Source organism: Bos indicus, chromosome 3 (genome assembly GCF_029378745.1).
Source record: "Bos indicus isolate NIAB-ARS_2022 breed Sahiwal x Tharparkar chromosome 3, NIAB-ARS_B.indTharparkar_mat_pri_1.0, whole genome shotgun sequence".
NCBI lineage: Eukaryota > Metazoa > Chordata > Mammalia > Artiodactyla > Bovidae > Bos > Bos indicus.
Window position 1 is genome coordinate 45,931,978 of NC_091762.1, and position 14,799 is coordinate 45,946,776.

The 14,799-nt window shown below is 33.3% G+C and overlaps 1 protein-coding gene across 2 annotated transcripts in view; it reads left to right on the plus strand.

Annotated features, from left to right (window-relative positions):
• DPYD (dihydropyrimidine dehydrogenase) overlaps window positions 1–14,799 on the plus strand; it is a 922,996-nt gene that overhangs the window by 100,208 nt on the left and 807,989 nt on the right. For both annotated transcript variants that reach the window (XM_070779940.1, XM_070779937.1), the window contains exon 3: window positions 12,938–13,020. In XM_070779940.1, coding sequence (XP_070636041.1) covers window positions 12,938–13,020 — 83 coding nt within the window. The remainder of the gene's footprint in view (window positions 1–12,937; window positions 13,021–14,799) is intronic.

Consider the following 14,799-nt stretch of genomic DNA (forward strand, 5'->3'; position numbering starts at 1 on the left):
AGCCTTTGTATCCTCAGTGACCAGTGACTATTACACATCTGGCATGTATTAGAATATAAATAACTTTGAATGAGTGAATAACTTGCTTTTATTATTAGCTTGGGAACAAGATTGACTTTTGCATCATATTTTTTATTAATAATTTGAATGCTTGAACTGAGCATTATTATCAAACAATAGAAACTTGCCAGCTATTGGACCCCTTGCTTCTCAGTTTACTTGGACAACATAGTAGCTTTCATTTTTAAGTCATCTAAGTCCATTGCTTAGATTGGACTGCAAGGAGATCCAACCAGTCCATCCTAAAGGAGATCAGTCCTGGGTGTTCACTGGAAAGACTGATGTTGAAGCTGAAACTTCAATACTTTGGCCACCTGAAGCAAAGAGCTGACTCATTTGAAAAGATCTGATGCTGGGAAAGATTGAGGGCAGGAGAAGGGGATGACAGAGAATGAGATGGTTGGATGGCATCACCGACTTAATGGACATGGGTTTGGGTGGACTCCGGAGTTGGTGATGGACAGGGAGGCATGGTGTGCTGCAGTTCATGGGGTCACAAAGAGTCGGACACGACTGAGCGACTGAACTGAACTGAACTGAAGTCCATTGCAAAATCATTCTTCCTGATGTTAAAATTTGGTGCACATAGACATAGGACCAAAGATGGGCTTCAGGAGATCCATTGGTTATTGAAATTGTATATATAGCATATTGTGCTGGTTGCTATAAGTTATAAGTTGCTTCAGTCGTGTTGGACTCTTTGCAACCCTATGAACAGTAGCCTGCCAGGCTCCTCTGTCCATGTTCTCCAGGCAAGAATACTGGAGTGAGTTGCCATATCTCCCTACAGGGGAACTTCCTGACCCAGGGATTGAACCCATTTCTCTTACATCTTCTGCATTGACTGCTTTGTGAATATTTAAGTTTTTAAGGGACTTCCCTGGTGGCTCAGTGGTAAAGAGTCCGCCTGCCAATGCAGGAGACTTGGCTTCAATCCCTGGGTCAGGAAAGAGCCCCTGGAAAAGGAAATGGCAACCCGCTCCAGTATTCTTGCCTGGGAAATCACATGGATAGAGGAGCTTGGCAGGCTACAGTCTCATGGGGTTGCAAAAGAGTCAGACATGACTTAGTGACTAAACAGCAACCATTTTTTTAGGAGAAAAGGATCTTGATTTTTCATTATATTCTCATAAGGATCTTATGATCAAAAAGTTAAAAGTCTTGTTTTCCCATAAAGACTGTATTTATTTTGCTTTATTACTTATTAGTATCACTTGCACAACATGAGAAGTACACCCTTTTCTACCTCACTCCATAGCATCTGATCCGTTAGTATTATGGTGGGGTTCAGAGATACTGTTCCTCTTCCTCCTCTTTATTTTTTTCCTTCGCTTCCTCTGTTTTTTGAAAACCTTCTATTTGTTCAGTGTACTAAGTGATTTACATACATTACCTCATCTAATTAGGCTGACAGCTCTAGAAGGTTCAAGTATATTTTGCTCAGGATAAACTAAGTGCCCTGCCTAAGGACATATAACCAGTAGACAGTGATGCCAAGGTCTGCGGCTAGGGCCAAGTCTACTACCTTTTCCTCTTGCCCCTCCTTAGCCCTCTTAATCCGGAAAAGTTTGAATCAGAGATATGTTTAGAAGTCATGAACCTAGACATCTCTACTCTAGGAGAATTAATTCCTCTCCCTTCGGTACATTATCATTGGATTGTGATCAATATGAGGGTCTTTTCTTATTCAACTTTATATCCCTGATGCTTAGTATGATGCCTAAAAAAATAGTAGATTTTCAAATTTCTTTTTTTTAAATTGAAATTTAATTGATTAATTTCAGCTTTTGTTATTTAGTAAGTATGACACTAAAGTTCTAGTAGCTGTGCCATTAACTCTCTGTGACCTTAACAATATACAACTGTTTCCTCATTTATTAAAATTAATTAACTAATTAAAAAATTTAGGTTAATATATACATTTTAGATCCAATTTATTTAGTTCTGGTTATTGTGATTATCATAAAGGAAATGTAGTCCTTATAAAAACTAAATTATATGGTAATACCATCAATTATTTTATTTAATAATGTAATTTGCTAACTTTTTTGCTTCTTTTCTGTCCTATCCAGCATGTGATTTAGTAGATATTTGGTTGAATTTATTATTGCTTGGTTTAGTTTAAGTAAAGATAATTCAATGATCTTGTTTAAATTTGTCAGCATTGAGAGGTATTCTTGTGTATTACTTTGCCCCAAGGTTGCTGTTGATATTCTGCTCATTTGTTTTGTTATATTTTATACAATCCTTAAAACAGATGAGATATAAAACACTGTAAAATTTATCACAATTGAAACTTTAGACCTTCTCTCAACCCGTGGGGATTCATTTGGCAGGAGGCCACCAGAACCAGTTCTTTTTGATGCTTAGTTTCTAGTTTCCACTTTAATTGCTGCCAAAATCTGAGCACTTGGGAATTTAATTGCTCATTATATTTGTCACAGTGGTGTCACAGACCCAAATACAGACTGTTGCATGCACAATATTTATGGATATTAATTTGGTCTAAACGTGTATATTGGATTCCTCTTTTTTTCCTACATTATAAAGTATAGCACATCTAGAAAGAAGTCAGTCAGTATTGTGTATGGACTTATGCCCCACTTAACTAGTAAACTGTTATCTATCCTGTGCAGCATCTAAATTTAACAATGGAAAACTAGAGGAGGACCTATTCAGAACTTTATTATATTCACTTTATTCAGTTTACTCTTTTGAAGCAGTCTGAGGGATTTGAGTCTAGCTTTGAGGATAGACTCCCTGGGTTCAAATCCCTGTTTTATCACTTACTAGCTATATGACCTTAGGCAAGTTATCTTAATTTCCCTATACCTTTTCCCTCATTTGTAAAGTATACAGCTCAATGATTTTTGTGCAGATTAAAAGGGTAAAGTTCCTAGAAAAGTGTATAACACAGAGCAAGCCCTTCATGTTAGCTACTTTACTATAATACATCTTTATATGCCAAAAAACTGTAACATTTACCCTGGTTGATGGTATGGATTTCCAGTTTCCTACTAATTAAGTAGAGATAACCTTTGCCTACTGTAGCAAATGGGATGTCTGGTCAGCACTAAATTCAATACTTTCATGTCCTTCCGTTTTTCCTGTGTGTTCCCACTTACTTGCCCAATGGTGTTTAGGCTAATAGGCCTGTTTTTTTGTCCCAATGTTTTATTACTAATCACTGGTTTTTCTTGTTCTTGTACTTTCTAATCTGAAGAATAGTTTGTTCATTTTCTCTGTGTGTCCTCTTTTCCTTTTAATATACTTTTGCCTTTCCCTTCCTTATTTCCTACAAAATTGATGGTCCATCCTGCCTCTGCTGTGATGGTTGCAGCTTTCTTATGCAATTGTCTTGGTCAAAGGAAATTATGAGGCCCTTGAAAAATAGGAAATATCAGTCATCAACCATGGGAAAGGTACTGTTTCAGTTTTTACATCCTGGGAAGTCCCTTATGCCTTGCTTATGCCTGAAATTGTGTTCTGGGGTAAGTGAAGTCGCTCAGTCGTGTCTGACTCTTTGTGACCCCATAGACTGTAGCCTACCAGGCTCCTCTGTCCATGGGATTTTCCAGGCAATAATACTGGAGTGGATTGCCATTTCCTTTTCCAGGGGATCTTCCCAACCCAGGGCTTGAACCCGGGTCTCCCATATTGTAGACAGATGCTTTACTGTCTGAGTCTACACTTATATATAAAATTCCCTTGAAACAGGACGGAAGCAGGCAGGGTACAACATTTAAAAGAATGACATAGCCATCCTGCTAAGTCGCTTCAGTTGTGTCCGACTCTGCGAGACCACATAGACGGCAGCCCATCAGGCTCCCCCGTCCCTGGGATTCTCAAGGCAAGAACACTGGAGTGGGTTGCCATTTCCTTCTCCAATGCATGAAAGTGAAGTCACTCAGTTGTGTCCGACTCTTAGCAACCCCATGGACTGCAGCCCAGCAGGCTCCTCAGTCCATGGGATTTTCCAGGCAAGAGTACTGGAGTGGAGTGCCATTGCCTTCTCCGGACATAGCCATAGGACATGACAAAAACTGGTTAAAGCCAACTAGGTTCGAGATGGTGGAGATTTGGCTTCCAGTGTAGCTTGAGCCTCATTATATGCTCATTGTAATACATTAGCATGCTAAATGACACATCTGTCAATGCCATGACTGTTCTGAGACCAGCCAAAAAAGGTCAGAAAGTGGGCAGAGGCTGAGTTCTGGCAAATCCCTGCCCTTTCTTCAAAGTGGTTGGAATAATCCTCCCACTCATTAGCTAATGAAATTATTAAGCCTATAAGAACTAACCATGCTATATTTGGGGGGCCTCTCGCCTTCTGAGATTGCCCACACTGTCTGTGGAGTGTATTTTTCTCTAAATAAATCTGCTTCTTACCTATCACATTGTCTTTCACTGAATTCTTTCAGCAATGAGATATTAAGAACCTGAGTTTTATTAAATCTTGAGACCAAGTGTGTGATCTCATTTAAAAGACTATGGGGTTTAAGTCCTGATCTGAGTTACAGGATTTTATCCTGGAGTAAACAACATATTATTTGTTACTTAAAAATAAGTTTGTGATTTTTCTCAGGTACACACTTGTGTTCACTGGGCTGAGACTAGATTTTGATAGGAGGATGTTGGCTCCATTTTACTTACAGTTATCCCTAATTTTATGAAAATGTTACTGATAGTGGACATGATAGTGAATGTTTTTACCCCTCATCTAATGGCTCTAATACTTAATTTACTTATGGAGAGGATGAATATATAAAGATGTTAGTTTCTTGAGATATTAACTTGATTCTGGAAAAAGACTGACATTTGTTTAAATTATATTTAACCCTTGTATCTCTTCTTTTGTACTTTCATATGTTGTTCTTGAAAAAAAACAAAAACAAAAAATAAACCTTGGATTTGATTTCCTCAGGACTTAGAGGTACTTTTGGTGAAAGAAACAACTAGACTGTTTAAATGTTTACAGCATTCATTTGTTTCCTCTTTTTTTTTTTTTTTCTATTGGGCACAATAAGCTTTGTACAGACTCAGGGACTGTGAAACAGTGCATTCTTTGCATTTCTGGTATTTGTCACTCACTTTGGGTTCTCATTGCACTTCATGGCAAAATATGTCATTTTAGCCACTTCCAGATAAAATCATTAAATTTGAGGCTTCTCATCATTAAAGTGAAGAAATACCTTCAGATGCTGTGGAACACTTTCTCTCTCAGTCAACTCTGAGTTCTTTGGCTGTCCTCAATTCCTGGAGCCACAGTGAGCTCAGTGGTGCTACTTTAGGCTTTTGTGTCCAATTTTCTCTCTCTGTCTTCAGCAGAGTGTTATCTCCTATCTCTGTGGCTGGAAAAACTAAACAGTCAAGTATTTTTTCCACTGTATTGTTTATGCTAGGAATAGGCCTTTAAGATCTCAAAATCTAGTGATTTTATTAATTTCTTTTTAAATGTCCTTCATAAACTTGTTTCTCTGCAGCAGTGGTGGCCAAAATAAAGTTTAAAATTACAGTGAAGGTTGCAAAGAGGAGGAAGGTGATGAGGGATGTCAGGTGCAAAAGAAAAACGGACAAAACAGTATTTTTTCTTCATGCTCTCAACTTACCACATAGAAAGGAGGCAAAGACTTTTTTTTGTACTAACATCTAGACTCATTGGAGATTCTGAAGCCATCTATATAATTTTTAAAAATATAAATCTGAAAAAGTAAAATTTCCGCAAGAATTCTGTTTTTGAATAGTTGTCTATACATAGATCTTACTGTGAATTGACCTTTTCCAAAAATTGATCAGATTAACATTTACTGTTTGGGAATGATTTATAAATTATGAGAAATGATAAGAGCTTTATTTTTTATTTTTATTTTTGACGTTTTATTGTACAGTTTTTCCCAAGGGACTGAGAAATGGATATCGAGGTGGCAAGAGATTTTTGTGAACTATGTCTGTGTTTGCTTTTGATTCTAAGCTGCTGTGTCACATGGTTGTAGCAGGCTGCCTTAAAATATTTGTTATCTATGACTTGTTTTGCCCTGGACGTTATTGCTCTGGTCTAGGGAGTTACTTTAAACGGCTATATTGAAATCTTAAAATTCTCTCTTAATTACAGTAGTGAGACTTTCTAGCTTTTCCATTAGATTTAATGAGTAAATCTCAGATGTCCTATAAATAGCATGTCTTAAAGACGGTAACCTAACTGAAGACAATTATTTTTAAATAAAAGGATTCAGATATAATTTTATTTGATTTCATTAATCCCTGTTGGTGAAATCAAAGTTTCTAAGATAGTCTTGAAAACCAACCATGCAAAACAAAAATACCTTGTCAAAGTACAGATTTATTTCTGTTAAATGACTCCATTTAGCAAACATATTTGTATGTATGTGTGTGTGTTTATGTATATATATATCCAAAGTAGGTGGTTTATTAAAAATATGCCCATAACAATTAAATAGAAGTGTCTATTTCCACATCTGATTTATAAGCCACCTGTGGGGAAGCAACGGATGCAGTTTTCCATATTGAATTGGTAAAGTTTGATTGAAAGAGATTATGAAACCTTTTTCAATTTAAGATTTAAATGTGAGACTCTTAGCAGTGATTCATTTAAATTGATGGTGTTGGGATTATGGAAAACCTAGCAAAAAATAAGTATAATCATATGACCACCAAGAAAACATACATTGCTTTCCATCAGTGGTTGAACTGGGAAACAACAAGAATGAGATTTAGAATCAGTCATCCTGAGTTTGAGTATTAACTTTACCATAGTCATACATTTTGAATATATTTAACATGAAAACAGTTTGAGTTGGATGGGAAATTATTTGGAATGAATAATCCAAGTTAATGAATATTTATGTTTTTCTTAATACTTTTAAGCTTGTATTTCATTTTCATCCATCTATTCCTGTTTTATGTTTGTAATAGCATTAGAAAGAAACAAATCAAACCAAAAAGGAATTAGCTAAATAAGTAATAGCACATGGATGCAGTGGAGTATTATGCAACTCTAAAAGTGGTATCATGAAGTCTGTTTAGAATCATGAATAGATACTGCTACTGCTAAGTCGCTTCAGTTGTGTCCAACTCTGTGCGGCCCCAGAGACGGCAGCCCACCAGGCTCCCCCGTCCCTGGGATTCTCCAGGCAAGAACACTGGAGTGGGTTGCCATTTCCTTCTCCAATGCAGGAAAGTAAAAAGTGAAAGTGAAGTCGCTCAGTCATGTCCAGCTCTTAGCAACCCCATGGACTGCAGCCTACCAGGCTCGTCCATCCATGGGATTTCCCAGGCAAGAGTACTAGAGTGGGGTGCCATTGCCTTCTCTGTGAATAGATACTAGTTATCTGTTATTAAGTCTGAATATATGAAACTTCAAAAAGTACACTGCAAATATTATATCACTAGTAATTATGTTTGGGTCTTTTTATGCATTCACTTAAGTAGCATTCAAGTGGTATTATTTGAGTAGCAGTTGTACACAGTAGGTTAAATATAGAAAATATATGTAACTGATTTTATTACATGACTTTATTTTCTTTTACTGCTTTGTGTACATCCTTATACCTCTTTTGTGAGTGCAAGATTTAAAAAATAAAACTTATTGGAAGCTTTTTTTTGGACAATTTGAAATAGTAGAACTTTCGTGAACTCATTGGCAAATAGAGGAGGCAGAAATCTTATTTTGTCAAGGTCATATTTAATATAAAAAACAAATGTTGGAAAAGTATATTTCTGTCTTAAATTTCTTTTGTTGCTATCTATTATTTTGTTGCATTCTATTTTACAAAGCACATTCAATATAGAATATACAAATACTTCAAAAACTTTTAAAAAATCTCTTGATTTTTTTTATCTTGAAGTAAAAAAAAAATGTAAACATATAACAAAAACCTTGGGAAATATTGAAAACTATAAGTAAAAAAGATGTCCTTTTTTATTTAACATTTTGAGATAATCTGAGTTATTCTTGCATTGCTAGTCTTTTTTGGCTTTGCTTGTTTGTTGGCCATAATTGTGATTGTATCATACAACATGTTCAATTCAATAGTGTCTTTTTAAAAAAGGTACTCAATATCACACATTGAGTATGTCCACCTAAACAGCATTTATAATTAATGCATAATATCCTTTAAATTTAAAGTGCTCTATTTAACCATTTTTTCATTATTGAAAATTTAGAATCCTCCCCAATATTTCACTGTCATAAAAATCCTGCATTGACCACACCTATAAATGTAAAACTCCTTAAAAATATTATTGTTCCCATAGAATATTTGAAATGGCACTATAATCTGTACAGTTTGAACTCTACACGCCCTCTTGCTTTTCTGCCCTGATATCCAGTATTAGGCAAAAGACTGGAAAAGTCTGGTTTCTAATTTAGAGGCCTAGACTATACATTTTATCTCAGAAGTACTGGGAGTGTTCTTCAAAGCCAAGCTAATTCAATAATTATGTTATTTATCTTTGCAATTATAGTCAAATAAGTGTCATTCTTTAAGACTATCACTGTATAGAGAAAAAGTCTGTAATTTAGTTAGGGAGGTATCAAAAGTTTATCAGGGTAAGTTACAGAAATTTGATCTTTATTACAGAATTTTAGTAAATAATAAAATGTTATTTCACTATTATTAGCTGATAGCTAACATTTACTATGTCAGATACTTTGAACTTCTTATCTGCCTTTTTTTTAAAACAGTAGTGATAATACTGTTGCATTGTGATTCCTTCACCAGAATTCAAACTATCTTTTAAAAGTGTCTTATTGCAGTATCACATTTGGAAAAGTAAACAGATCCTAGGTATTCAGGTCCATGAATTTTCACAAAATGAAGTGCCCTAGAAGACTCTTCTGCCTCTTGTAGTCACTCTACACTGCTTTCCAACTGATTAGTCTTGCCTATTTTTAAAATAACAGCTTTACTGATGTATGCACATACCATAAGGTTCACTCTTCAAGTGTATATAAATGGGTGGTTTTTAGTATATTCAAAGTGTTGCTCACTGATTGTCACTGATATCAGAACTTTCACGTCGCCAAAAAGAAACCTCGTTACCATTAGCAGAAATTCCTTCCCTCTCAGCAGCCACTGGCAACCACTAATCTCCTTTCTGTCTCTATGGATATTCCTGTACTGACATTTTATATAAATGAATTGATGCAATGTGGCCTTTTATGTCTGGCCTTTTCACTTAGCATAATGTTATTAAAGGTCATCATGTACCAGAACTTTACATCTGAATAGAAATATCATTATATTGGCATACCGTATTTTTTATCCATTTATCATTCTATTGACTTGCAGTTTTTTACTTTTTGTCTTCTGTTGTGAGTAATGCTGGCATGAACATTTGTGTGTGTGTGTGTGTGTGTGTGTGTGTGTGTGTGTGTGTATGGATATATGTCTTGATTATTGTAGATTTATAGTGATTTTTGAAATTAGAAAGTATTAGTCCTTCAACTTTGCTCTTCTGTTTTTAGGAAGATTTTATCTATTCTATGTTCTTAATATTCTGATAGGAATTTTAGGATCAGCTTATTAAAGTCTGCAAAAAAAAAGTCAGCAGGGATTTTGATAGGAATTGTGTTAAATCTTTAGAGTGATTTAGGGGGTAGTACACCTTAACAATAGTAAGTCTTCTACTCCATGAACATAGGATGTCTTTCCATTGATTTTGGCCTTTAATTTTTTCATGATGTTTGTACTCAGTACCCAAGTCTTAGGCTTTTTTGTTGTTGTTAAACATTCAGAAATATTTTATTCTTTTTATGTTCTTATAAATGGAATTATTTTCTTATTTTTGGAATATTCACTATAGCTTTGTTTATTTTTGAACTTCATGTAAGTGGAATAATTTTCCTGTATGCTCTTTTGTATATCATTTAATTTAATGCTTGTGAAATACATCCATGTTACTCCACATAGTCATAGCTTGTTCATTCTCATTGCTGTGTATTTTCCATTGTGTTAATATAGCACATTTGATTTGTATGTCCCATATTTATGTACGTTTGACTTTTTTTTTTTTACAGTTTTGGGAAATTTGGTAGTGCTACAATTAACATTCTCATATATGACTTTAGGTGAACATATTATAATATATATTTGTTCTGGGTGTATTCCCAGACATGAATGTTCAGCTTTTGAAAATGCAACCAAAAAGCTTTATAAAGTGGTTGTAACAATTTGCAGTTTAGTTTTTAAACTATAAAAGCACTTTTGTATCATCTATCTTTTTCATTTTAGACACTTCCAAAATGTGTGTGATATCTCATTTTTAAAATTTCATCTTTCTCATAACTAATACTGTTGAGGATTTTTAAAAAAGATTAGTTATTTGTGATATAGTGTCTATATATATAGGGTCTCTGGTATATAGAGTCTATGCAAATCTTTTGCCCATTTTACATTGAATTATCTGTTTTTTTCATACGTACATGAAGGCATTCTTTATTTATTATAGATATAAGTAATTAAAGCAGTGTGATACTGGCACAAGAAGAGCAAATTAAACAGTTGACCATTATGGACTCCAGAAACAGATCCCATGTATACTGTATCTTACTTCATGGGAAAGATGAATTAAAGTGGGGGAAATGATGGTCTTTTCAATCAATAGCACTGATCTAATCACTGACCTATATGGTGTGATTTTGTTACGTACTGTATATAAGTATCAATTCCAGATGAACTATTCATCTAAATGTAAAATGAAAATAATAGAGCTCTGTGGAAAAAATATAAGAAAATATATTTATAACCTTGAGGAAAATCAAAGATTTCTTAAATAGGACAAAAATAGCACTAATCATAAACCTAAGCAATAATAAATTGGGCGTTTTTAAAATGATGAATGTATGATAACACATTTACAGGAGGCTTGGAAAATACAGAACAAAATTACATATAGTTCCACTATATATGACAACTAATTTTTAAAGTAGATAAATTAAGATTTTTAATTGGAGTTTCAATATAAAACTCTCAAAAATTAATAGAATCAATATACAGAAAAGTAAAAGGATATGTGGTGGTTTAGTTGCTCAGTCGTGTCCGACTCTTTCGACCCCATGGCCTATAGCCTGCCAGGCTTCTCTGTCCATGGGATTTTCCAGGCAAGAATACTGGAGTGGGTTGCCATTTCCTTCTCCATCAAAGGATATAGTAGACTTAAAAAGTACCATGAACCAATTCGAGATCATTAAGATTTATATAATTTTAACACAACAGTAGGATACAAATTCTATTAAAGTTCCCATAGATTAAATATAGATGCTGGAACATATTCAGGGACATAAAAGAAGGACAAGGTGCAAAAATTTCATAGTATGAAGGTATTGAAATCACACATAGTCTGTTCCCTTATCACCAGGGAATTATGTTAGAAATCAATACAAAAGATATTTGGAAATAACCCACATACTTTCAAGTACAGTGTGACATTTACCAAGAGAGATCTTTGGCTTAGCCATTGAAAGCCTCAATAAAGTGTGAAGACTGAAAAAACACAGAGCATGATTGCAGAAAAGAAAGCATTTAAATGAGAAATTAATATCAAAGATATTTTAAAAACCCATGTATTTGAAAATTAAATGTCTACTTTTAAATGGCATATGTATCTAAGAAGAAATTGGGCCTCTTTAAAAATAAGAAATTCTCTTTAGGAAAAGATACTATTAAAAAGTGAAAAGAGAAGGCACAGAGCAGGAGATATTTGCAACTTACATATCCATAAAAGGACTTTTATTCACAGTTCAAGTTATTTTAGGTACAATTTTGTGATTTTTCAAGATTTTCATTATAAAACATGCCTCTGTGTTAAAATGAATGTTTTCCTTAATTTGGCCAATCTAAAAAAATCAAAGCACGATCATATTGATATATATATATATATAAATGGGTTTTAAATCAATGAATACTTACACACTGAATATTGTTAATCTAAATTCTGTGTTCTTGTAAAATCCAGCATATTTATTTACAATTTAAATAGAACACACTAATGTTTAAAACTATATTAGTTTTTTTTTCTTAAATTAACTAAAATGTTAATTAAGTCCAATTATTTTATTACCTAAGTACTACTAAATTATATATGAAATATAATGTGCCAAAGATTCATATGGATGCACTTTTTAGGCTAAAATTTAATCTTGTACATTATGTTCTCATAGCTTATTAGGATCATGTGAGATTAAGTTACTTTTACATATAAAAATATTATTAAAATTTTTAAAAATCTGTTAAAAAATTCAGTCAGTATTGCTAAGAGCTTGATACTGTGTCACTTGATTTTAATGATTGGACTTATTTTCAAATATATGTACATATGTATATTTGTGAACAGTTTGTATTTTTGTTATTTAAAGATCAATTTAAAATTTTTTGATTTCAAAATGTTTGAACTTTATTATTATATTATGCTTGGGCTTTATCTTTCTGTTTTCAGTAAATACTAATATTTTTAGAACTGAGTATTTATCATATCCAGTTTAATATGATTTCAAACTTTATTGGCTTTCTTTTAAATTACAGTTGGTTTTGATATACTTAGATTATTTTAGAGAACTAATTTTTTAACTTCAAAACTCTAGAAGTTGTACTACTTTTATGTAATATTCATTTCTCCTATTTAGCCAGTTTTCAAAAATTGATAAGACGAATTCTGTGACAGCTGTATCATAAGACGTTTTTATTTTGTTACTGTTGAATTCACACTGTCAATTTTAATGAATCCTACCCAATTAAAGTGGTGTACATATTTTTTGAGTCCATAATCAATATAATCAATTATATGTTTACATAATTGCATAGATATAATTTTATCTCTGGATGTTAGAGGACTAATGCATTTTTCTAATATGTTACAGAATTGCGAGAAGCTGGAGAATAATTTTGATGACATCAAGCACACGACTCTTGGTGAGCGAGGAGCTCTCCGAGAAGCAATGAGGTAAGTCTGAGTCACCATAGCAACAGTCACAGATGTGGTAAAGAAAAAGTCATTCTTCATTATTGGGGGAACAAATGAGTTCATTGCCACCATTCAGCTCTGTTCTCTAAGGTATTAATTTGTCAGTGGAGAGACTTCCCTTGAGGCTCTACTTTGGTTTTGAAGCAGCATAAATGTTAAGCCTCAGTGCACAGTAAAAAATGTAAATGTTTAATTTGTTACTTAAAATGCTTAAGGGGTGTCTTGTTTTATATTTATACTAAACTGTGTGATTGAATTGAAATATTGTTCATCTGCATTCTGCTTGTATAAAAAATAAATAGTACAATGGTGTTTTAACTGAGTAGAATTTCCTCCTAATTAATATTTAATTAAAAAAGAGATATTTAAAATTTCATATTCTATTAGATTTTATAGGATTATACCATAGTATTTTTAAACCAATGTACAATTTTATACTGTTATAAAGCATACAGATTAACTTTTTTCAAATACAACAGTCTGTAATGAACCTGATTTTTTTTTCTTTTTAACATTCCTATTTCTGAATGTTTTTCTGAAATCTCCCCAAACTTAATACCTTTTTAATAACTTTTAGGAAGCAGTCATCAAATCCATCTGATCAGAATCAATGAAGGCTTTTACTAGACATTGAAAATGTGTGAAGAATAAAACTTAGCATCCTTACAGCTGGAGAAACGACAGCAAATGATGTTAATCTTAAAAGTTCTGAGCTTGAATCTTGGAGTGGAATAATTTCCACTGAACGATTTCTATATATTTGTATAGAAATAGTATATTTACCTTGAATTAGTCTGTGAAACTAAAATTGGTTTTTAAAATATATCTCCTCCTATCATTGCTCATTATATTAGGGGCTTAACTCAAGGCAAAAGAAAGTATTTTAAATAGCAGAAAGGATAAAACCTATGAAACTCCCTAGAATGGTAGTTTGGGTACAATTTTGTTATTGCTGGCACACAGTTACCATATACTTTAGTCTAGAAGCTGCTCTCATTTAGTGACCTCCCTTTTACTACGCAAGCAGCAGGGGAAAGTAATTAAATTTAATAGAAGCTGCCCTCATTTTGAAGCCACTTCTATTTAAAACCACAGGGGGAGGTAATTAAATTTAATGGAAACAGTAGCTTCTACACAAAGATACATGGTACTTCTATATAGATGATTATGATGTCACAAAAAGAGGAATAATATATTACTAGTACTGAGAAATTACCAGCTGGAGCAAGTGAGCCTATTTTATTGTTAATGTCTTTACTAATAAAAAAGGGGGAAAAATAAAACTGAGTTCACAATAGAGAATTTGTATGTATATAGAATGTAGTTGGACATTCTAAGAAAGTTAAAGTTATTGAAAATAGTAATTTAAAAATAAAGAGTAAAATACATGTGGAAAAGGCCAAGGCAGGAGTTGTGACTGAACTGCTGTTTTTCAATATATTCTTTATCCTCTATATAAAACTACCTCAGGTATACATTGAAAGCATCATTTTTATAAATATTTATTATAATAACTTTGAATATATAAGCATAACATCAGTATTTATTTAGAACATTACAGTTACTCTATGTGTTTTTATTTCTGTTCGGTTTGAAGTAAGCACACAGACCCACTGGAAGACAAAGAGAATGCCAATTCTGAAGCTTTGAATAAAAGGCCAAAAACATAGAAAAAATTGCAAAGGGGCATTGTGAATGAAAAATGGATGTGAGTGAGGGAAATACGATGAACAAGGAAAGGACATGTAATTAGTACAG